Source organism: Bombus affinis, chromosome 1 (assembly GCF_024516045.1).
Source record: "Bombus affinis isolate iyBomAffi1 chromosome 1, iyBomAffi1.2, whole genome shotgun sequence".
NCBI lineage: Eukaryota > Metazoa > Arthropoda > Insecta > Hymenoptera > Apidae > Bombus > Bombus affinis.
The window spans coordinates 17,164,027-17,189,304 of NC_066344.1; the positions used below are offsets into that span (position 1 = coordinate 17,164,027).

The 25,278-nt window shown below is 36.1% G+C and overlaps 2 protein-coding genes and 1 long non-coding RNA gene across 6 annotated transcripts in view; 1 reads left to right on the forward strand and 2 right to left on the reverse strand.

The window, feature by feature from the left end:
• The window catches only part of LOC126914949 (uncharacterized), a 42,398-nt gene extending 25,051 nt beyond the window's left edge, over window positions 1-17,347 (reverse strand). The window contains exons 1-3 of one of the 2 annotated variants that reach the window (XM_050719265.1): window positions 17,183-17,347; window positions 16,876-17,059; window positions 10,259-10,383 (exon numbers count right to left, since the gene is read on the reverse strand). The gene's annotated coding sequence lies outside the window, so the exon portion shown is untranslated. The remainder of the gene's footprint in view (window positions 1-10,258; window positions 10,384-16,875; window positions 17,060-17,182) is intronic. The other variant, XM_050719255.1, reaches the window with a different exon arrangement.
• A 143-nt stretch (window positions 17,348-17,490) lies between these two features.
• On the forward strand, window positions 17,491-20,461 carry LOC126915085 (uncharacterized). The gene is made up of 2 exons (XR_007710022.1): window positions 17,491-19,667; window positions 19,794-20,461. It is a non-coding gene; the product is annotated as an uncharacterized LOC126915085 (long non-coding RNA).
• On the reverse strand, window positions 20,166-24,596 carry LOC126914494 (PAN2-PAN3 deadenylation complex subunit PAN3). Of its 3 annotated transcripts, XM_050718545.1 has the most exons (10): window positions 24,207-24,595; window positions 23,347-23,578; window positions 23,087-23,170; window positions 22,913-22,993; window positions 22,453-22,828; window positions 22,248-22,364; window positions 21,923-22,162; window positions 21,552-21,834; window positions 20,899-21,253; window positions 20,166-20,759 (listed from the first exon to the last, which is right to left on the reverse strand). In XM_050718545.1, exons 2-10 carry the CDS (start codon window positions 23,422-23,424, stop codon window positions 20,643-20,645), a joined length of 1,731 nt encoding a protein of 576 aa, XP_050574502.1. In that variant the 5' UTR covers window positions 23,425-23,578; window positions 24,207-24,595; the 3' UTR covers window positions 20,166-20,642. The 3 variants fall into 3 exon arrangements, with proteins under 3 accessions (XP_050574502.1, XP_050574486.1, XP_050574492.1); XM_050718529.1 differs by having other exon boundaries at window positions 22,913-23,170; window positions 24,207-24,596; XM_050718535.1 differs by having other exon boundaries at window positions 22,913-23,170; window positions 24,197-24,596.
• Window positions 24,597-25,278: the final 682 nt, after the last annotated feature.

A 25,278-nucleotide genomic window follows, 5' to 3' on the forward strand; every position in this document is an offset into this window, starting at 1 on the left:
TGACAGAGACGTGTGTATTGTATACTATGTACATAACATATACGCATTCACATTCGAAAATTGAAAAGGAAGCTCGAAAACATGCGAGACTCAGCTCCCTTTAGAATGGAACGTCTTCGTAGGAATGCGTATTCACCGACAATTGCACTAAAATTTTCATTAGATTAGAAAAAATGTATCGGGTGTTTTGAATGTGGAATACAAATTAATCTATAACATTTTAATATTAAATACATGTCCATATTTCTAACACTAAAGATATACATATAGCACTTTACTATAGTTTACTAGTTATAGTAGTTTAAAGTATTTTAACACTTAATGTAGAAATTAAATGAAAAATGAAACTTCCAAATTCCGTATAACACACACATAATACATATATTCAAAAAAGTATTTTCAATAATTAGTCGTATACTTTTGTAAACTATTGTAAATCGTAAATGTCCATATAAAATTGATATTTCTTAAACGCTCTACAAAAAATAAGAAACTTCAACATTTTGAGGTTAGCAAGGAATTCATATCGCGATTATTTGCAATTTGCCTCGGCCACGAGAACAATTTATTTATTATCCGGCACGTTCCTTAATCCAATTTCAACAAAGTTGCGAAATATTGCCGGCTGTGAGCTAAATTGTAATCAAACGGGTGATCGTTGCGTATGATACACGCGTTTGCATGCAGGCGGGCATAGTTCTAAATTAAGGCGATAACCAGTACTATATTTGGATATCCTCCATCAACGTACAGCGATAACGCTGGAATCGTTCTCTTTGTCGAAACTTCCTACCAATTCCTGAGCGATGCAGATTTTGACGTAAACACACACAGGTTCGTGCATTCGCGAAGTCATTGACTCCTGTTGAAAAAAAGAAGAGCAAAAAAACCCTGAAAATAGTAACCAGCACAGGGTAAAGCAGGAAATGTGCCACGTCCCACTTGGCAGCACTCCTGATTTGGAAATCGTATACGTAAGCGCAATAAAGGAAATAGAAACCGAGCGAGTGAGGTTAGGTAAGCAGTGAGGATGAACGAAACGGGAACCGCTCCTGAAGTCCAATTAAATTAACGACACGAACACGTGCAATTGAAAAACATCGTTCAACCGACAAGAAGTTACATATTTGTTGACGAATCAAGGCTGTCAGCTCTTGTAATTTAATATTCAGATGTCTTACGAGTATTCGAAACTATAATACCGTGTACGAGTTGATCGATTTCGATTAGTCTAATCGAACATGTTGGGTCGTAAGATACATTTAGATATTAATTAGTAAACTGCGGTTGTTTATACATTTTGGGGAAATTTATAAGTGCAAAGATCCGCAGAATGCATACAATAAACAAGGATATCTAAAACGAAGTACTTTTTATAATATTTAGTGAATGAATGAAACAAATTTCTTATTTACATCCAAGTCTTTAGTTATATTTATGAAAATATGGAAATGCATAAACATCCGCAATATATTTATTAGGATTTTAAATTTAATTTTGTTTCCATTCAAGTAGGTTGCTATATAGAGCAATTTTTACATGTTTCTTACGAACATCCGATTAATTGACGGAATTATCTTTGGATATGTAATTCCATAATAAACGAGCAATATCTCATATCAATATTTCTCCCTTTTCCAAGGATATTCCATAAAAACAAAAAAGAACCACCTTCTCCAATAATATTCTTACCTCTGACCTTTGTCTTTTAGTAATTCTGATAATATCGATATTTACATATTCGAATTAATTAAAAATGGAGCACACGAATTCGTATCTACACAAATTAACATTTTAATAATGAGAGTAGAAAGTTCAACTTCCCTGAGCAATATATCTACATTTTATGTATTTGAAATAGTAAAATACCAGAATACAATTCAAATATATCGTAAACATAGCAAAGAATCTCGACTGGGACTACTTAGCGTCCGAATTGATTTTTCGTCGGTGGAAACCGTGCAATGGCCGAAACGTCTAGGGGCCGGATGAAATTGACAAAATTATCGAGAGCAACGAAGTGGAGACGAAGACAATGAGACAATAAACGCACGTTTCCCTTTGTCGAAGTTGCTCATCGGAGCTATTGTCGCGTTGCGACGCGGTGCGCGGCCGTCATCGCTTTCCGACTTCGGACGAGATACTTTTCCGGTATCCAGGGTGCAACCGAATCGGCCGAAGTAACGGGAATCGAGTTTATGGGAGTTGGAGAGTGGCAGACACGCTGGTGATATACAGAAGGCAATCCTTAATCGTGTGTCAACGTTGAGGACGAGCCACGCGCCTTCTATGCAAATGGAAATGGAAAAACTAATGCACTTTAGGGGAAACATTTTATTCTATAATCCGGGTTCTCAACTTGTCAACGGGGCTATAAAGCATTTTTTTGGAGATTGTGATTCTTATTTTTAGTTGTAATTATACATTATTTTTATAGAAAATTTTATCATACAAACACTTTCTATATGAATTTTTTTAATATAGATATATTGCAATATTCTACTGTAGAATACTTGTAATATTGACTTTTATAGAAAATATAGCTATACAAAAGTGTTCGATAATTATTTAGTTCAATGTAGCTACATAGATTACGGTTTTTCCAACTGTTAAAGAGTATAATAGATAAATAAGATGGTTAAGATTCTAAAACGATAGGAAAATTCTTGTAAAAATTGCAACCGACAAGAATCTTTTAATTCTAAGATTGTAATAGATTCAATTTCTATAAATTTAATTAAATTTTTTCAATTTTAATTTGTTACAGAAATTGTAATAATACAATTTTTGTGAAAGGTAACTGTCCTATAATATAGGTCTTCCATATATAATATAAGCTTTCAGATTTCGATCGGAATTCATGTATCAACCCTGAGAAGAGGAAGGAAGCCCGATAGCTTGAAAAGTCACTTTGGACAATGTTGAACTACTTCGAGTAAAGGATTAAGTTCCGGCGATCAAAGATGTGTTTCGAGAAAATTCTGGCCTATAGAAACCAGATTGAACAGTTACTGCAATAACGTGTCTTTTGAACTTGCAACTTAGTACGTCAAACTTCAGAAATTTCTGGATAGATATTCTTTGTCTAAACAAACGATACTTCTCGCAGCATCGTGTAATCCCCAAGAGAGAGAGAAGAATTTGAAAGAAACAAGTGACACAGAAGGGACCAAGAAAATCGAAAAAGGTAGATGAGGAAAAGAGCAACATCAGAGTAGAGAAATTGGATCTCAAGGCAGCAAAATGTTCGATAGAGGCGAAAAAATTGAAACGTCGGTGAAAGGACAGAAAGGAGACAGAGCAAGGCATAAAATAAAAGGTGGCTGGCCACGCGACAAAGCAAAGGATAAAGATATATGTATAGTCTGTTGAAGGGACAAGAAAAAGACCCTAGAAAAGGAGCTATAAGGAGATAGAAAAAGGACGAAAAAAAAGAAAAGGGAAACTTGGGTAAAGGTTCCGCCTAAAAGAAAGGTGGAATATAGTAGTACCATAGGTATAGCAGTGGATGTATCGGGAGTGTCACGAGAACAACTCAAGTAGGATGCAATACCGAGTTTGCTGGAGGCAGTAAAGCAGATAATGCGTCGTCAGATATAGACCATGCGGTAGCTCGACACAAGCAGCCACCAGTCTCGACATATCCATGTAGGGGACGTTGCTCTTGGATCCAGATCTACGTGCCTCTCTATTACATTCGTTTCTAAACCACGCATCTTTCACGAAAGCACCCTTTCTCGGAATTATTAGAGCAACTTCGATTACGCTACTTCTCTACGCAATTACGAGACATGGTTCGAGAACAATGAATTCTTATAAAGGGGAAGAGCAAGACTAACTTCTCTGAGAAACAATTTAATTTTTTTTAATGCATTAATTTTCAAGAGTTTTGGAATATTTATCAATAAAAATATATACTCGGGCCAAAGAAGACGTTTTTAATCTTCGAATTTCTCTTTCCTCCAAATTTCCATTTTTATTAATAAATATTTCAAAGATCTATTTTATAGAAAGGTTTTGCAAATGAAAATGCTAAAACATTGCTATATCATGCATACAGCTGTAGATATGGTAGCTCCACATCGATAACTGTCGCCACCTAACGCTTTAATTTATGACCACGCTATATCGTTTCCACTAGCTATACATCTTCAGTGAGAGATAGACAAATAGTCCAATAATGTTACTTGATTACCTAGAGATTACTGAAATCTTCTGAATACCCTTTCTCTGACTAGTTTGGTTATTTACCTTATCTCATTTCTTTACTGCACATATATACCTTCATGGTAAATCAAGATATGCGTGATGGTGATACGAGTTGATCTTAGGACAACAGGAATACACAGTCGTTATTGTATCCCGTGTGCAGTTTCCTGCCTGTATTTGGACGCGGATTAGCCCGTGGATATCGAAGTCATTAGATGGCGATGAAACTTGGTTAATATGGACATTTATGGTACGTCTGATGCGGTATAATTGAACGGGCATTATGGGCATTAATCGGTAACGGGCATTGATCGGTAGAAAGTTGATTAGCTCTTGACAATACTAATAGTGATGTTTTGTTCAATGCTTATTTTTATTATGAAGTAAACAAAATTCATCTTTTTACTATGAAGAAAACGAAAGAACAACTATATCAATGAATCCGATTTCACAGAAAACACAGCTTTTAATTGAACCTAATTTGATATAACCTAACATCTTCGGTGAAATTAACCATCAAATACACCAAGTCCAAAAAATTTCTGTTATAGCACATTTATGTAACAATCAAAAACAAAGAGATAACCGAGTGTTCTCGCGATAGAAACTATCCCAGTAGAATCGTTATTCGATCGAAGCTAACAGAGCGAACGAGCCCCTAGAGCAAACGAAACGGTGGGAAAATATTTTTGTCCGGTAGGCGCCGCCATCATACAAACGTAGTCGTTGATCCTAAAAAATTCGCACGTAACCATCCGCGAGTGGCCTTTGAAGGCCATCCATTTCTTTGAAGTCGGGCTCGTTGCAAGCCCCAGAGTACCCGTATATTTTTAGTTACCAGTTTCTCCTTTCTTGTATATTACCGGGCTAGCCGTGCTGTAAAGGGCCATTTCTGCCCGTGGCCCGGATAAATGGCCAAGTGGAGGCGTGCATGCCGCTCAAAGCCGTATTCACTCAAATCTACTACTCTCATCTGCTTGCATTATATGTAAAAATCCGATTTTCCTTTATCCATCTATATTTTTTTCTTTTTCTACTTCAAGAGGCAAAGAAAGAAAGGATTAGTTATGTACGCTATGTAAAAAATTATTCGGATATTTATTTGTTTTCAATAAAATGTATTGCAATTATTATTAAATTATAGGTGAATCGAACTAAATTGATTTCATTATTTTATAATCATTAGACTGTAGATGTTTATACGAATTCTAATTTTTATTGATACAACTAAAGAAATAAAATCTAAATAAAAATGTATTTCTAGCTTCTAAATATTTTAACAGATGCGTTATATTTTAAATATTCTATGTATTTTTCTACGCTATGTATATGCGCTTCTTTTAAACTTTCCTACTATCAAATGCAGTTATGATGATCGCAAACAATAAAATCATTGCCGTTTCATTCATCCGTAACGTTATTTGAAGTAAATCGTATCAAAAGTAAACAAGTATCCCGATGCTTTTCTACAGTAATACATATATTTACGAAAGTATTTCGGTATACGAAACTGTTATCGAGTATCGTCTGCGAGGGTATGTCCAATTAAAACTTTCTTTTGCATCGTTTCTGTACGAAATATGCAAATGTGGAGTATAAGGCAGAGACATAGAGGATGCGCTTGAAAAATCTGTTTCTAAGAGAAGTATTATAACGCTTATAAAATAATGAGCTTGAATATCATCCACAGTTTTTCTGTTAGCCAGCCCCCTATATTCTTGTTCACGTGAATAATTCATGGACGGAAATGAATAATAAAATATTACGAATCGTCGATGTACCGAGCTGCCTAAGTGCCACCTATTTCGCTGTTTTTACGCGTGTTGCGACCACGATTACCGACACGGACGAGCTGCATCAGATTGTAACACCGTGTTACCACCGAAAGCAATGATGTCCAATAGTCTGGTCATTCGCCGAGTATCTTCAGCTCGCGTTGCTAGTTTCGTACCATGTCGGCAATCGAAATTTTTCCCACTGTATTTCATTTTTTTTTTTATTTCGAACAATATAATTTACTACTTGGAAAATTTTCTGAAATGTAGTTTTTATTTCTTTCCTCTTCTTCCTCTTTTTTTTTTTTTTTAGATCTCGTTTCGCAGAAATCCATATTTCATCAAAAATTCCGTTTGATCCTATTAGTTTTTTCATTTTTTTTTTTATGCTGTTTTGTATTGTATTTTTTCATAATTATTTGATTTATAATAACTTGAATACTTTTAAGAAATCATCCGTCTACATTAAGACCGCTATAAGATAGTAAAAATATATTTTGACCATATTTGACAAGGCAAGAGGAAGGCATCACGCGTTCGGCAAAGGTTAAAGATAATTCGTATCGGTGTGCTATTGCGACTTCCTTTTTTCAGTATACTGATACATCAGGTTTTTCGAGCAATCGTTTACACTACTTATCGAAAACGGAATATCAAGGTTACTTACTGATTTTGCTTTACAAATAAATAAAATATAAACAAAGCTTGATATGCGAGTCATTCATTATACAGAATAAAAACAAACTTCTCGCCGGGAAGTAATAAATATCTTTTCAAAACGGTCATACACTTAGTTTCAAGCAAAACTAAAAATAAAGCAAAACGCTATTGAAAGATAAATCTAAAATTAATGATTATGTATTCCGAAAGTGATAAGAGTGATAATAAACCATCATAAATTCATTAAAGATATTCTATTACCAAAAAAAGACAGCGACAAAAAATCTTCACAAAAAAGATTCCAAAATAACGAAAGTATCATAGCTATATCAAAAAAAAGCATCTCCTCGTTCATTAATCTTCCGAAAGATAAGGAATATTTTTAGGAGTACCCTACTCGAGTTCAAAATTCATCATCGAGTCACATAAAGATCCATCTTTATGTACAATAGTAAACGGACTCACGAAGCGGAAATCGTTTCCCGATTTCTTGCCGATCATAACCGAAGTCGGATCGGGAGTAGAGGGGCAGTGGAATTTCAGCATGTCGCGGCCTTCGATAAGATCAATTTAATCGGGAGTACAAGAAAGTTCGCAGGAATCCAAAGGGGACTTCCACTCCCCCCCTCTTTTCTTCTTCTTCTTCCCTTTTACCGTTCGCTTGTCGAAGCAAACACCGAAAATCCGGGTCAGTGCACATCGTCACAAAGAAATCTACGGCCTACCGTCGCCATGTAATTTCGCGATTCCGCGTAATTGCTACTGATGACACGATAAATTCCTCTCTCCTGCCCTAAGAATCTTCAATTTCCGCCCTTCAACCCCTATATCCGGTCCATCCGGTATATGTGTCTCCTCGACGTTCCTCTTATTTCTCTCGCAAAACCTCCTTCTTTTCTTCTCTCTTACTCGTTTCTTCCCGTCGTCTCTTAAGGAGAACCTGGTTTTCTCCGGCGAAATACAAATTTGTCCGGGAGTGTTTGAAAAAGGAAGAAGAGGAAGAAGAACGAGGAAGAAATGCTCGGGGGACGAGGCGCGGAAACGCAAATGCTCGCAGCGACCCGGTGAATCATTTATCCGCGTCGTTCGTTCCGCGAGCCCAGCGACAGAATCTTTCTTCCGTTGGCCTCTTTGCTCGCCTCTTCCGGCGCATTGTGAACCCTGTCCCCTACGTTTCCCTTTCCTCGCCGTTTTCGTTTCCCTGTTGGGAGACTACTGCGAGACTCTGGATCTGTGGATTACCTGGGACTCGGTTTTCTTCAATTATTAATCGTCTTTTGCGGTTTTGGTTGAGTTGCTGTTATAGTGAAAAGAGAGAGGAAACAGAGAAAAGAAGTGGAACGGATGAGTTTCGTTAAACGTTGCTAAAACAATTTCGTTGAGCTGTTAGAATGATTAATCTGCAGGGAAATGAGTATATATTTATGTGTTTGATAGGAAGTTGTTTCGTGTAGTTAGGTTGTGGTCGATGTAAATCTATTTGATTCTAAGTGGATACAATTTAAGCGGTCTCAAGTGACCCGAGAAGCTAGAGAGGTCTTTCTAGGGTTAAATGCTCTACTATTAGAGAACTTGGCTCTTTTAGTCCAATCAGTGACTTGTACGTGTGCTAATGTATATACTCTAATACTGTGCCATTGATGTTTCTATCTAGTATATTCTAGTGTCAAATTTTTTCTCTATTACTTATATTTAATTATTTTCTTTCCAAATGATATTAGTATGAAATTGCTCTATACATTTAAATTATATCGCGTATTAATAACGTTCACTTTGCGATGGAAAGATGCTTTTGAACTTCTAAGGGACCAGTTCATTTTATTATCCAAATATCTACCAAAGTAACCTAAACTCGAGCCTTTCTACTTATTAACCGAATATGTTTCCCTACCACAATTTTAGATTACATATATGTCATCAGTAAGTAATATTACGTGCAAGTGCATCTTCAGTGCGTACAAAGTACCGAACTTTAAACACAATTTTCTCTCAAAATTTCAACTATATATTCGCAACATTGCTATATAAAGCGTGTAGCTTTCGTGTCTACTAATTGTTTCATTCCGTTTCATTCGCAACTTGCTACATCATCTTCCACTTTCCTTCTTCCATTTATTGTTACACCATTATATTATACACTGATGCAATTTCTGTTAATTTCAGTTTAAAGTGCTTGAAGCAAAAAAGACGGAAAATAAATGAAATTATGCCCTTCAAAAGATTCGACAGAAAGATTAATTCGACGAAGAATTGGAGGAAGAATGGCGAACGAAATTTCGAGATCCCACGGCACACGACACTTGACATTATCTTCGCTGCGGTCGTTTTAAAACGAAACGATGCTGCTCGTTGGAAACGCGGCTGCAATTTCATCTATATACATCTACGTCTGGGGACACTTAAGTCGCGAAAGGGATGACGAGGAACTCGTCCATGCAAATTGACATTAATATGCAATTGGAACAATAGATCCCAATTAATTATCTCTGGTTAATTGGGATGCCGTGCCGTGCTGCACGACGTCTTAACGAAGTTACCATGCATTCCCCCTAATTTGGCAGCAAAACGATACGAAATTGCGCGATGTTGCCGGAGAAAATTAATATTTACCACGGTAATTTCAAGCACGCGTGCATCTTTCATTTACATGCGATACCAACATGTTGAAATTATTAAAATTACCGATTCGTTGTTACCATGATAAACTCCAACGATATATTTTACCATCTTTGCCACCGATGCATCATTTACGTTTCATCGAATGTAAAATTTGATTTTTATAGCTATATTTGCGCTATTCTATTCTATGATAGGAGGAATTGTTTTGAGTTTTAGAGAATATATATTGAAAATTCATTTACAAGACTGAAGTACCTATGTCGTACAGACACCATTAAAATACATGCTCATTAAAGTAAATTAGATATTTGACGAACGTTCAGTTACTTACGCGTGAATCATTAAATTGATTTCGTCAATGACTACGGAAACAATGAACTTCGCGCCTTATGACTAGTATTTTTGGATTTTACTCGTCAAAAGCCCTCTCGCCTTCCTCCGGTGAATATTCGCAGCCTAACCTCACAACATTCTTACTATAAGATAACACCAACGATAATAATCGTAATTACTACAGCCACGAAGAGCATTTGATGGAATCGAGGGTCGAGCCTGCAAAACCGGTAACCAGATCACCAAGCTAGGAGATCTCGTTTAAAAACCAAGACAACTGACCAGAAGTAGAGTCGAGAAGAGGGCGCGAGCGAACGATTATTCGGCGAGCGTTAAGCGAACCGACTTGGAATCTAGATGCTTCCGATAAGGCGAGATACGATCGGCACCTCGATGCCAGCGGCACGTTGCTGTCGTAGGATTTGAAGGGAAGCGAAAAAGAAAAGATGATGTGGAGGTAAACGACGAAGAAAACGGGAAAGAGGAGGGAGAGAGAGAGAGAGAGAGAGAAAAGGGAAAAAGGTGGAAGAGAGTCGCGTTAAGCCGGGATAAGAAGCGTCTTACGGTGAGATCGTTACGAGACGATCCATTTTCCTTGCAGCGGCTAGAAAAAGATCACGAAACGAGGAAGGAAGGAAAAGAAGGGGCGACCGTTTACATACCGTGGTATTTCCGGTACCGTGTCTTCCGGCTATTCGAGAGAACCGGGGAAGCTTCGCCGACTCTTCTCTCTTTTCTATCCCCTATGAGCAACAAGCCATCTCGTCGTTTCACCTCTGATGCTTCGCTGTTACAAGGCGAAATTCTCGTTAAAGTTTCGATACAACCCCCTAACTCGTAAAAAGGTACTATTCCTTTTTCGATTTTTCAGTTGTGATACTTAACTTAATGTTTGAAAAGGTTTGAAAGGTTATCGATATATGAAATCGTTAACATAGGTCTCATATATAATTACTTACTAGCCTACAATTCTATGACGAATGACAATTCATAGATTTGACTTTTGTTACATAAGTAGAATAAAACAAGAAGATTTATAATTTTAATTGTACAAAGTATTTTTACTTTTTTCTTTTTGTATTCTAACTGTAGATTTTCAGTAGGATAGCTTTTGGTGTTTATTTGAGATTTATATACTTCCTATTGGAAGAAGCACGGGAAGAGGAATGTTTGAATAGCGAAAGATTATCTTTAAACAAACAAAGATATCACGTTAACATTAGTGAAATCAAAATAACGGGGATACGTTTCACCGATTTGTCAAGAGATTTTACTTCATTACAGGATTTCATATACGATACCTTGTATACTTGCGTAATAAGATGGAGAATTTCATAAAAAATAGGATTAATTAATTTGTCTTTCGATAGGTTCAAATATAGAATCTAATAACAAATGCTTTATTAGAAAATAATGGTACGTGCAAATATTTTTTGTAGCTACTATTGTATAGAGTTCGAATAATAACATAAACATCGCATGCAATCTGTGTGTTCTTAGTTCTGTCAACGAAATTTCAAGACAGTTGCCGGATGGATCGTCCTCGTAAGGTAATTCGGAAAAGGAGGTTATTCCTCGGGCGTGAAAAGTGTTCACTTGTAGCTATTACGCGTTATATATTGCGCCTGGCTGTAATGCTTGGTGAAAGGGTTAAAACCCCGGACAGAACGAATACATTTCGCCCCGATGGAGAAGGGGAACAGGAAGCTAAGACGTTTATTATAAAGGGAAAGAGAAACGGAACGACGTAAACTGTGCGCCATTTACATACAATATATCCACGAGTAAAACCGCATTTTCTACTGTATGTGACATCTACGTCTTTTGCGACAGTCCAGAAGACGAAATGTTTCACCCGCGCGATGATTTACATCGCAAACACTCGACGCATGAATGTGTTCCTAGCCACGCAAACAAAAAGAAAGGCTTCGTTGAAAAAGCAGTGACATATCGACCGAAGAAATTTCAATTGATATCGTTGAATCTCGGATACAAATGTTTAATCCTTTTAAATATGGCTTTCGCCAATAGAGGACAAAACGAAAATTTCAGTGAGCGGTATTAAAATCTTAAATGATTTTGAGATGAAAGAATCGCTTATTGAAGACTCGATTTTATGATAATTATACAAATAATTATAGCTTTGTGTTTATACTATATGATTAGAAACGATTCATAGAAATATACCCGTATTTAAAGGGTTAAATTACAATAGCCAGATAGCAAGTTTCGTGGATCGAATCTATTAACACGCTCGGTCGATAAATTATCGAATAGGTTAACCGTATAACTGACGTTGTCAGAATCAGGAGGTAATCGACATTTTAACAAATTTTCGAGTGTAAGAATGTGGTATTTTATGAAACAGCTTCTCGTCCACGTTTTCTGAATAAAAATAGTTGACGAAAAGCGGAAAAGGAATATCATGAATATCTATGGGAGCATTGAAATTCTAAGAGGTTAGGATCTCTTAACGGAAGACTCTCGGACGGAAGTTCTTGTCAAACATGAAAAAGGCTAATGCATAATGTAGAAAAAGAGGAAGGAAAGGAAGGTTAATTTATTTACATAAGTCTATGTTCTTGGAAATGTCTAGAATCGATTAAATAGAATAGTATGCGTTTTTTCAGATAAACGCCCGGTGGTAACATATGTACAAATCAATCGTGGTCGAACGTGTAGAGTGCATCAATCAAATTTCGGATGTCATGATTTGTGTTACTGTAATGTATAAATAATCGAACGTTTCTTTAAATGTTTCTAACTTGTAGAATATAAGAATTATATGTGTATATCCTTCAATACATTTTTATATCTTGATGAAAGAATATCATTCTGAATTTTAAGTCCAAAATAGAGAAACTATTAAACGTTATATTAAAACCGATTAAATTAAAATGTACTTAAACGTGTTCTATCCACATGAACAAAATTACTTACTTTTTCTCTTTTTTTTTTTATATATATGTGAAAATGCAGAGGAACATTTGAATTCAAATACTCCTGTTTAACATGGATATTATGTCAACGATTTCCCTCGTTTATTGGACTTTTTTTCGTTCTCTATTCTCTTCTTTGCCAGAAGAGGGGAAAATAGTCTAGCTCGAATTACGAAACTATCGCAAATGAGCTTTTTCAATCGAAACCTATTCCAACAAGAAACTCGTATGGTTATACGCATGATATGCTATCTGGATATGGTGCTGACAATGAACCTCGATCGCACACCGCCCTCAAGCCTATATGTCTTGCTGACAATTTAGCAGCGCGATTCGTACGATACTGTCGATACGATAAACTGCTCGGGGAACGCGAGATGCTTGCAAATTGGCGGCAACTATGTCGCCACATGTAACGCAAATTGAGGTTAATTAAAGAGGGAAATATAGCGTGGTAATACGGTCATGATACGTCTAAATGCATTCTCATTTTTAATAGACCTTCAGACTTACACGAAATCAGCTTTAATCCACAATGTAATACGATAAGTGCGATAAATTATACAGGGTATCTAGAAATTAAATAAATAAATTAGATTTAAATAAAATTACGCGTAGACAAACTGATTTACATTTTTTCTTTGAAAAGCAAGATTTGAAAATATTGTATCCAATTTTGGATGTTAGGAGAATAAGCGCAAGAATTTATCTATGCCCTTGTACACGATAATTAAAAAGTTAATAACATTAACGTATGGATAAATAGTCTTCGTATACAAAGATCGTGAATACCAATTTGTATTTTACTTTGAACTTTAATTATCAGCGAATTTCAGCGTTATGTTTCAAGTCGCGTTATAATTTTAATCTGCTTCAGAGGAGGTACAAATGTCAGTGGCACTAAGAATAAACATAGACATTACGATAAGCAGGAAATCAGAAAATGAGTGTCACTCGTGCTTCAAGATTCATATATCAAGCTATCCTGTTATTCGCGTGTACTATATGCTACGAAAGAAAATCGAGACAGTTTTCCGTAGGCGAAACCGAGTCTTTCGAGATCCCGTGAAAAATATGCATGTCACAGTATCATCGTGAAACCTTTTCCGACACGATAAAACACGACGTCGCGAATTGCTCACATGTTGTCGAGACCCCGTGCTTCTCTTCTTTTTCCCTCCCTTTTTACTTTCCTCCCTCCCTAACCCTCTTTCTCGCACGTAATATGATTCCATCACGGCAATGGCAAATATTGCACGCAATTTCCCCTCAAATTGCTCTCGTGTAACTTAATTCGCTGGCGATGGCGAAGCGCGTCAACCCTCCTTTTTTTCCATCGGTGATAATTTCTCTCACGATATCAGTCACACAGATACGCTTTTTTGTCAGGGTCTCCGCCATGTTAGACGCTCGCGACGATCCACCAGAATCGAAACTCTTTTTTATATACGATTACAACTTAGCCTGCAGACATACTTTAGTTGTTGCAAAGAAGAATCATGGAAATTTGATATTTTAGTTGGTTTAAGTTTAAGTTAACTCTCATCTTTTAATGTATTCACAAATTTTTTAACTGGAAAGAAAAGATCGAAAGAAGAGATAAACATCCATAGATTTATTATGGTACAGAAAAAAAGATAGGTTTCAAAAAGTTGTTAGAAACACAGATACAAGATAAAGAAAACATATTATTTATAATTGCGTGTTTCTTATAATTTCCACGTGATACTCGCGACGAAATTTTTCGTACTACATTAGTCGAAACAATTAAGAGACTCGCTTTCACTGAGGAAGCTTTGAATATTTATTTTGTTGCCCGGTGAAAACGTTTATACGAACAGTTTAATAATTCTGAACGATGTAATGCCTTACTTTTTTAAGTACCTTTCTCGTTTGCAAATTCCCATCTTCCGCATATAATTCATCCAGTGAAATCAATGAAACCAGCAAATCATGACTGAGAGTAGTTTCTTGATATCTCACGTTATCACTATCAAGCAAGTATCACTTATCATCGAAGCATACACATACATACACATTATGTTTTATTAACATTATTAAACCGCAAACGCCAATGCTCCACGAGAGTTAATTTAACATCTATTGTCAATGCCATCTGCTAAATAAAAGTTGGAACATTTGTTCCTTGGGCTTTGAAATCGCTGGTTAAAAACTTTTAGGGAAAAAGTTTTTAGAAACACCGGTGCACATGTTTAGAGAATGCGTAGTAAAGTAGCGAATTACGGTAACATTTTGCGAGAAGAAAGAAAGCTATTAACGAATAATCTTATTGTTACCATTTTCGTCTAAACCGGGTGCAATTGAATTTATCATCGAGGAAAGGGGAATGAAGAAAAAAAAATGGTCGATATCCGGATCGACGTGTTTTTCTCAAGTGTTATCTGCTTCAAAGGGTTGTTGCAACATCATGTCGCCTACTCGATATCCTTTAATGAATTAACACACGAACGTACAGAGGGTGACGCATACAGCTCGAAAAAAAAAATCGTTAATCATTGGCTATCCTACGGAACCTGTGTACTATCCAAGATAAACATGTATTACACTTTTCATATCGAGAAGCAGACCTTATTGCGTAAAAAGCCGAGAGAGATGTATCTATGTATGTGTGATAAGTCCATGCGCGTGAACTGTGTATATAGTACCTTTTTATGGAATACGGTATCTTCAAAGTGGTGTATCCATTAAGTGTACTGTCATATCGCCAAGCGTTTTTTACCACGTTTTCGTTTAGAAAACTTTGGTAAAAGAAGATCATTTCGGATACTTTATGGAGTAATTACCATTTTTATAGGGAATACCGGTTCCTCTAAAATTATATTACAGAATGTTTAATGTCTGGTGTTTTAACTACTCAAATAACAAAGATTTCATCTTTAACCTGATCTTTTTACTGTCCGAAATTCTAACTAAGATAAATGGATTTTTATCCTAGCATATAATTCACTCATGGAGAATGAAATGCTATATTATGTCACGTACATAAAGGATCTTCTATCTGAATGTGGAACTCATGCTGTCATATTTGCAATATCTGTATCTTGTTTTCTTAAAGCCTAATTATATTTCAAAATTTTTAAAAATGAGAAATAAGATTAGAAAAAGGGAATAATCTAAATGAAAATAAACTAAAGAAAATTCTAGAAGAAACTTTGACGGTACATCAGATTCTACGTTCAAATACCCTCATAGCTATTTTCAATTCCAACAATAGATTCGATCTCTCGTGTAAAACTTAAAACTACTTTAGAACTGTCGGTCGAAGCGTTGGCAAAGTTCCGTCCAATGAATTCTTTCTGTTCATGGGGTTTGCCGGTTGTAATTCGAGATGCAGACCGATGTCTCTACGCTTTCAACGGGAAAAAGAATATACGCAGGGAACATCGAACGTAAACAATAAGCTCAAAACGTGACAAACATGATTCAATTGTCTATTACGAAATTTCTTTTTATTTCGAATAAAATGCAATTAAAAATTTTTCAAATTTAAAAAAAAAAATAAATTTGTTAAATGATAAGCAGATATTTACAATAAATTGCACATATAAATGTAAGAAATATATTTATATCAATATTAAAAACTCGTATGAAAAATGAACGAATAATAAAGCTGCGCGCTTTAGAAACGCATTAGAAACTTGCATAGTTTCTGCACACTTCTGTTAGGACATATGAGAAAGGTCTGGTGAAAATATGCTGAACAACGATCGGGCTTCGATCTTCTTATTCTATCGAGAATCGATACGTAAGACGCGCGGTCCATCGAGGGAGGCCGTCTAACAAGCGTATTACGTTAGAAAGAAATGGCTAACCACGATTCGTGGATAGAGGGTGAAAGAGAGAAGCCGATAGAGTCCATCGATCGTCGACGGCAAACACGAGCGCGCTCGCCGAAAAAAAGGATCTGCAGACTCGTCTCGATAATCGAGAAGATTATATTAACGTTTCCACAACAGATACGATATTATGTCCAAATCTAATATCTTATAATTGGAAAAAATGAAAATTAGATCGTAAATCGTAGGCGCGAAATGAGAGGTAGAGTAAGGTATACTTGTAGAGAAAGAGAACGGTAAATTACAGGGCGGGTCTTGCCGTGGAAAATCGATGGGAATACACGGAGAGCGTGTAGAACGAAACACGGCGGTGCTCCAGAAGAAAATTGCTTCGCGTCTTCATCGACGACGCGCGATCACTTCCGTCACGGAACCCGCGCACGTAAAAGGTCCACCATTTTCACGCTCGTGGATCGACATGAGAATTATAATAGAGAAAGAAATTCTGAAGAAAAAAAAGAAAGTGATAAGTATATTACATACCTCGCGCCGTCTCGAAGATGTAAATGTTCTCTTGCTTATTTTCCAGGAACAACCCGATGTGGCTTGGTAGTCCTGCTAACGTTTACGTGTATGTTGACACGCTCGACGATGCAGGTGGTGGTAGCGGTGGTAACAGCGACACTGATAGTAGTAGTGGTGGTGGTGTAGCGATGGTGATGCCCCGCTGGTAGTGGTTGGAAATACGAAAAAATGTATACGCGTAACGCGACTGCGCCACTGGACCGAAGTGAGACTGGCTCGAAGCGAGTCTACCGACTACTAACTACCAAAGCGACGTGATACAAACCGTGTGCGTCCTCGTCGCGGTGCTACCGTGTACTACGTGTTGCTGCTGCCAGAGCCACTACCGCTCTACTCGCTCCACGACGACCTCTTCCCTCTTCTGTGTCTGCCTCTCTACCATCCCTCCGAGTCTACGCAGCAGCAACCTTCGCCTCGCACAAGCAGCGCGGCGCGGGGTTGCCGCTACCAACGTCGCCCCATCGTATCGTTCCACTGCGCTGAAGGATATTTTCAAACTATACCTGTAATGTATAGAACCTGCCTGCTATTTTGCATCGCTGCTCCGCGGGTTTCGCCTCTACAGTCATGGAAATGATAAATATTATATCGCCCAGAGATAATGTTGCTAATCGTTTGTAACGATGGGATTAAGCGGGAAGAGATGAAGCCCCGCTAGGATTAAACTCGAGAATAATCTACAGAATAAATATAGATCAATGTCCTCCAGATGAATATACGAAATTATTAGAGGTTTTAACAATGTTTGAGGATCGTTTAAGGGATTAATTTCAACGGAGACGTATACGAATGATGATGATAATAATATTACGGTTAGGAATAAATGTAAATTTCAAATACAATGTTGTATCGTGGGAGACAAGTATGAATCGATACCCCTGTAGTTAGAAAGAAAAATACGGATGAGGTAGAAGCGTTATAAACGATAGCACGAAAAGCGTGACATAAAATGACATTTAAATTAGAAAACGTAATTCACGCCATCGTATTTTGCAAGTTTGTTCCTACCGACAATCGTATTATGCACTCGCGTTACATTCCCTTTTTTTGGCGTTTAACGAGGATTAACAAATAACTTTGCTCGTAAGGTATTACGTATATCGTGGCGTCGTTGGGATACTAAATTATCCAAGCATTCCCCAGCATTTGCATTTGCTAATTAAAAAAGAAATGGGATAAAGAGGATGAAAATTGTTTGAAACGATATCGTTAAAAGTAGGGATTACATATTTTAATCAACCTCGTATTTCCTACGTAAATCGTGTTACTACCATCGTCGTGTAAATTTGCCACGACACACATACATTACCAGATAACTTGTCTCTCGTATCTAGCCAACGATTAATCTCCGTAACGTGGCGATTAAACCACGACTGTGAGTAGGCAAGAATATCGATTCAAACGAATCAGATGCAAAACATGGTGTGTACGATGTTCGTGTGCGTGTGCACGAGCCGAGGAACAGTTAACCGTTATGGGAAGGGAGAAAAACACGCGCTAACGAACTTCATGTTGACCAATAGTCGTGGCGCGTTCTTGTTCGACCTACACGTCCGATAAATGAATTCTGGTAAAATTTTTTATCGTTAAAATACCTCGACTTCACGAAAGTCAACACGCAGAAGGGACAAGAGGGGAATAACTACAGATGGACGGGACACTCAATATACCATATATTGCGCGAGCATGTTTCACTGGTATCTCGCTTTTCTTGGAACACACAGAAGAAGTTAGACGTTCTTCCTCACCAAGCTCAGGTCATATACATTCGCTGGTTCCTTAATTGCCAGCCAGGAGTGGTTTCTCGCTCAGGAGGCATACCGACTAGTGTCTTTTCAACCCATACACTGACGATGTGCTTCATGCGACCTTCCGTACAATCCAGTTTCACGATCGTGGGACGATCAGAAAAAAAATCGCCTTGCGCAAGGGTTCGCTGCTCCGGCCGTCAGTTTAAAGTTTCTTAACGACCGGCGGAACTGGATTTAAAGTGAACACGATTTTACGATCTTATTATAGGTGTATCTTAGATCTTTCATTGTGTTTAGAAGATGATAGGTCGACCAGATTACTTTAACTGGATCTACCGACTACTAAAGTGTAAAACATTTTCAGAAGAAATCAAAATAAAAGTTATATGAAAAAATATATAAAGTAAATCCCTAAAATTATGCAACGCTGTAAATTTATAAAATTTGTATAAAAATTACAAATTGATAGCACATGTTTTTTCTGATATTAAAAAAATGTTCTACTGATATTATTATGAGATTTTTTTTTACAGAATAATTAGTGACGCATAAAAATTATTGATAATAAGAAATATTATTTTTATGAACAATGTATACTACTGTTAAATGTGATAAAAAAGTATCGCATAATGTTAGCGTGACGTCTCTGGGTTAGCGGGTTGATGTCGAATAAAATGAAGACTTACACGCGGTCGTACTATGTGTATATGGCAGATACGTATACGAGAAGTGATTGTCAGAAGTGACACGGCACGGGGGAGTAAATCACGTCGGCATTAAGACAATTAGGTGTAGAACGACGGGTTCAGCCGAGTCAGTTGACGTGTCTTGGACAGAAACAGATGTCTAATATGCCTTTTATTTCGACTCCATGGTCAGCCATACATGCACATATAAGTTAAACACTTATTCGAACCACAGGACGTACGTAGGATAAATGCATGGGCGTCGATACAGAGCATTAGAAATGAGGAATAATGTGACACATATTGTAATCATGTAATTACGCAATTTTCGTTCGTTACAACAAGTTATATATAGGAAAATTGTTGTTTAAAATATATATAGGTATTACCCCTGAACTTGTGTATCATCGAAAAATACATGCATAAGTTCTGGTTTAAGGTTGCATTTCACGAATAAATCGCTAGCGACAACCATGTGCATAATACTATTGAGAGAGTGTGCGTGTATGCAAAAGTCTGCCCGTACTGCGGTCGTGCAATTGTGCGAAGGAAATGAGATCAAGTTTGAGTGATTGCGGACAGCAGTCGAACACAGGCGGAGAGAGGCAGGGAATGGAGATAGTACAGTTCAAGAACCGAATCTACAGATTGCCAGCTGGATAAATTGGAACAAACGAAATACCAGATTTCTGCGAGTATCAAATACCATCGTTTATAATTATTGATACTTAAAATATAAAAATATATTATTACAGAGAAATATAGTGGATTTTTAATGACATGTCACTTTGAAATAATTACACAGGATTGATTAAGATTGCTTTCAAAAATAAACATTTATTTCAAAATTAATGCTTATCAGTTTTATCCTAAAAACTAAGATCTATCCTATACACTGATTGTGTTTAGGTGTATTCACGCACAAAACATCTTAAGAATTCATTACATTTTTACGTTGTGTACAATCTTTTGTTTGTTTGTATGCTACCATAATAGCTTTCACAACAAGATCAAACGCTTTCAGATTTACACCATAACACTCCTTGCACACATACATATATTACATTCAAATACCAGAATGTATTTTGCATATAACCTTTCAATCAACCTTGTAATCATGCTTACAAACTGGTTCACATACTATTATTCTTATCACCAACTTAATTCTTAGATTAAATCTTACTTTTCTACGTCTTCATAAAGATTAAAATAACATACAATCGTGATATCACATTTGTAGTTCAGAGTATATACTATGTGGTCAATCAAGAAAAAATGTGGCACGGATCTAAACAGCTTCTTTTGCGGATTGTACCAGTTCTCCAAATGAGGTTTCCAAACATTGTCGTAGTTCTGCATAACTTACTACTAATATACTCTGTTCATCTCGTGACATCAAACATACCTATAAAATTAGAAAAATACATTTTAAAGTACATATTGAACGATTTTTAATTATTTGAATATTTTGTATATTACTAAAGAAATTGAAGTTCCTTTAAAAGAAAAAAAAAAAAATATGATTTTAGAAAGAAAAAATTTACCTTATCTTGTGAACCTGAATCCAACTTGTTTAAACAAGATACGACATGTGCCATATCCAACCAAGGTCTTCCATCGGCTGCTACCTGATGGAAAACATAATCCCTAAACAATTTGAGCATGTATCGGTCGCCTGTCTCTGCCCACGTAGGTTCCATATTAAGGTCGGGTCTTTCGTTGATAGTACCCAACTTTACAAGTAACTTAAATAATCTCCCATTTTCTAATTCCTTGGAAAGTTCATTTTCCAATACATCAGATCGAAGCTGAGCTGCATCTAATTGCGTATAAAATCGTGCTCCAATCATCGGCATGAGATCTGTTACACTTCTTCGTGCTTGATTCGAAAGTAAGTACCTATAAAATTATATTCGTTTATGAGAACATACATTAACACGAATATAGATACATTAGGTAACATAAGATGTGTCACTTCTTTTTTCTTTATCAAAAGTGTCAATTTCATAATAAAATCTATCTCGCATAAAAGGTATTACCTCGAGATGATTATAAATAAATCAAGTTAAACAATGAAATGTTAAATTGATGAAGAAATGTATCATGTAATGTTTTCATCGTGTTAGAAGTTAATGAGTAAAAAGAAGAGTTAATGTTAAGTGTTAGAGTTGATGAGAAAGATAAAATGTATACATACAGAATAAGGTTTCGAAGATCCGCAGAATAAGAACGTGCGACGAGCTCGAGGGAGGCTTGCATGTTGTCGCGATGGACGGCAAGGAGACTGCGACATGCTAATGCCAACACCAACTTTCCTAAGGCGATTAAATCTTCTTGCTGATAGTGTGCTATAAGCGAAAGTGGATTCGCTGAGTTTCCATCGAAAGTAACAACATCTGGTATAGCAACACAACTTAAACGAAGTCTTGTTGGTGATGTAAGTAACACTTTTGTAGGATCTAAACACCTATATGCCAAACCTTTAAATCATCAAAATAAAAAATATTATTTAATTATCTAGACAATAAACAAATAAGATGTAAGATAATGTAATTGATAGATACAAACCAGCAGCGTGTACAACACGGAGTGCGGCAGTTAACTGAATTATGTAGCTCCATATAACACTTTCTGATAGCATACTGCTATGCTGTTGTCTCAAAATAGTATTCTTGGTATGACTATAAGGTCGAGGAGCATTTGGATCTGAAGAAAATGGATCTGTATAACCATTTAATTCAGTTGCTGAGAAATGTTTAGTTAATAACGTTTCCGACCCCGGATGATAATCGTAAACAAATACCATGGCTGAAATAATAAAAGTACATTTTCATAAAAGAAGATTTTCATAAAAGTACATTTATCAATTTCGTTTTAAGAAGTTAATACATACAATGGTCACCAAAAGCCTTGGTGGTAAAAACTTCTCTTAACTGCACTAAATTCGTATGCGATAATCTTTTCCACATATCCACCAGCATCATACACTTTGTATTAGCAAGTCTGAAATCTAAAAATATAATAAATGCTTATTTCATTACCAGTTCTGTACCTCTTACACAGTATTAAATAGTTCGTAAGGATATAGAGATATTCACCATGTATACGTCGCAGACAGTAACGTGTACCGCTTTTAATGCTAGTAGCTTTGTACGTCGAAGTGTGATATCCCAGCATCGTCGAAGCAGGCTTATGAATTTGTTCCAATGGACACAACTCATGATAATTATCTACCTCGTTTGGTAGGTCGGGAAATCGTACTACATCAGGTTGTGCTAACGTTAAAGCATTTTTTTGAACAATATCCATCCTTAAATTTTCACTGACAAAGAAACCGGTGGTTGCTTGAGGGGGAGGGGTTGAGGGAGCCGAAGAACTATTAGATGACACAGGTTTTGTAGGTTTTACTGGTTGGAGGTGCGCAGGTGTACCTGGATAGACATAACCTATCTGACCTGCTCCTACATTTCCAATCTATACACAAAAGATATTAATTAATTCGTTAATCAATTGAGCGAAACTAACGAAAAGCTTTTCTGAATTTCTACAATTACTTACAGTTTCAGTTCCTTCCTCAGTTCCAACAGTATCAGCTGCTGCATTCCCAAGGTAAAAATATGTAGTACCACCCACATTCTCCTGTGAGTGATAAGAATTATTGAAAAGATTTGGGGAGCTGCTGTTACTACCAGTAAGAGCTCTTCCAGGTACAAATTCTGGACTGGCAGTTACCTTTTTCTGTGAATCCAGAGAAAGGTTAGACAGATGTTTGGCGACAACTGTAGTACCTAGAGCTATCGCTGAATTTTGGCGATTCTGTTAAAAAATATATAATAAAATTATATTAATGTGTATCTTTTCTATAACTTATTAATAGATATCTTGTGTATATATATGTATATATATATATATATACATATATACAATAGCATAATATAACATAAAACAATATCTTTATTAGGAGTTTTTTCAAATAAATTGCAAATAATTACCATGTAGGTTGCAAGTTTAGATTCCAATGGCACACCGTTTGTTTGAGTTGTATATGGAACAAACATTGATGGGTCCATCTCTTCCTCATCCACTGCATTTACTATCACACTTCTAATGTCCGTCACTTCTACTCTCTGTATTTTTCTTTCAACGGGAATGAACAAATGTACTTTATGTATGATTATATTTCCTTGTTACACAGATGCACAATATAACATCAATCTCCAAAGCCTGCAACACATTTTATAAATACACAAATATAAATAAAAAATAAACTTACAATTACGTATTTTACATATTACTCCAACTATCATTCAATATCATTTTGTAACAATAACTATTCAATAATAGTATAAACTATAATATATATATAAAGTTCAAATAATTATGCTTTGTCAAAAAAATAGTTCATTTGTTCTCATGTGACAAAATTCAAAGTTAAAAACATTATTATCTTCTATTACTATTAAAAAAAAAAAAAGACAAAAATTATTAAACAAATAAGTATAATATGTCCAAAGCAGCTACCATCTACTTAGAAATTACAGAAAACCGATTTAATTTTATTTACACTACTCGAAATTTACTCCGGTATCTGCTTGTGTTCGTCAAATCGGTGATGCATAAATTCGATATAAAATATACTGCTCGTTATAAACGAAGGATCACTTGCCGCGTATGACTCAATACGACTAAACATAACAACAAATCGTAAATCCTGAATGAAATTTCGGGAACGATGAGCACAGCTCGAGCCAAGAAAAAAGAAGGAAAACCGAAAAGAACAAGTAGAATCGCATGCTATAGCAATGGCAGCTGATTTTGACAATACAAGTGAAAAAGACGCACAGGATATAACCTTGATTCCACGTTATTGGTGATGCGAGGTATTCACTCGTGAACACAATTTCGATCAAAAGTCCGTATGATTGTGCAATAAAGACACTGAAAACGATCTAATACGAATACGTGTACGATAAAACGCGTATGGCAAATAAGTACGGCAACATAACCATTTACACTGTCACTGATATCGCGTCGGTGGTACGGCGCCAAAATTCCGATCTCTCCGATTTCCGAAATGGCACTGCAAACGCACTCAACGAAATACAACTGTGAAGTGATGGTTTCGAAGCAGCCTGCTCGTATTATAACATCCCGGAGACAAAGGAGAAAGCAGAACCAATCCGAAACTTGTATGTTTATGGTGTTCTCCCTTTGCTCCGGCCTCCTATTTATCTCTTTCTCCCTCTCTTCCTTCCATCCCCTCTATTCATATCCTTCGATCCGAGCAGCTGTCTCTCTACCACAGCTTGTCTCCGGGCGCGCGAGTCACGTACCTGTATATTTACCTTTTCGAACCCTTTTATTAATTACATATATTGTTATTCTTTATGACTTATTCTTATTTCTGTATTATTATTTTCTTAATAAATGTCATACTGTACTAATTTTAGGCGATTTCATTTCAAATTCGACTTTTTTGAAAACTAAGAATTATATGAAAGAATTCTATTCTATATTTTCGACTTTTTTCATATAGAATTACCCTATTGCCGATTATACTACGATTATTGCGATACGTTGCATATGTCAAATTATATTTCGAAATAGGAAAAATTATACACTAGGGTACAAATTATTGTACATTGTAATATATATGATCGATCTGTATCAATAGATTTTATGTTTTTATTCTTTTTATAGACAAAATATTGTTATGCTTCCATGGAACATTGGGAAGTATGATTTTAGAAAAACTAGATCTACTGACAATTGAAATATAGAATTTGTAGCAAAAGTGTAACGAAAACTATATAATGTAAAAGAAAAAATAAAATTTTGTTTAAAGCATCTAGTATCAATACGAGTAAATTATTTGCAATATTCTTGGATGATTTTTAAATTTATATAACACGTTACTAATAAGA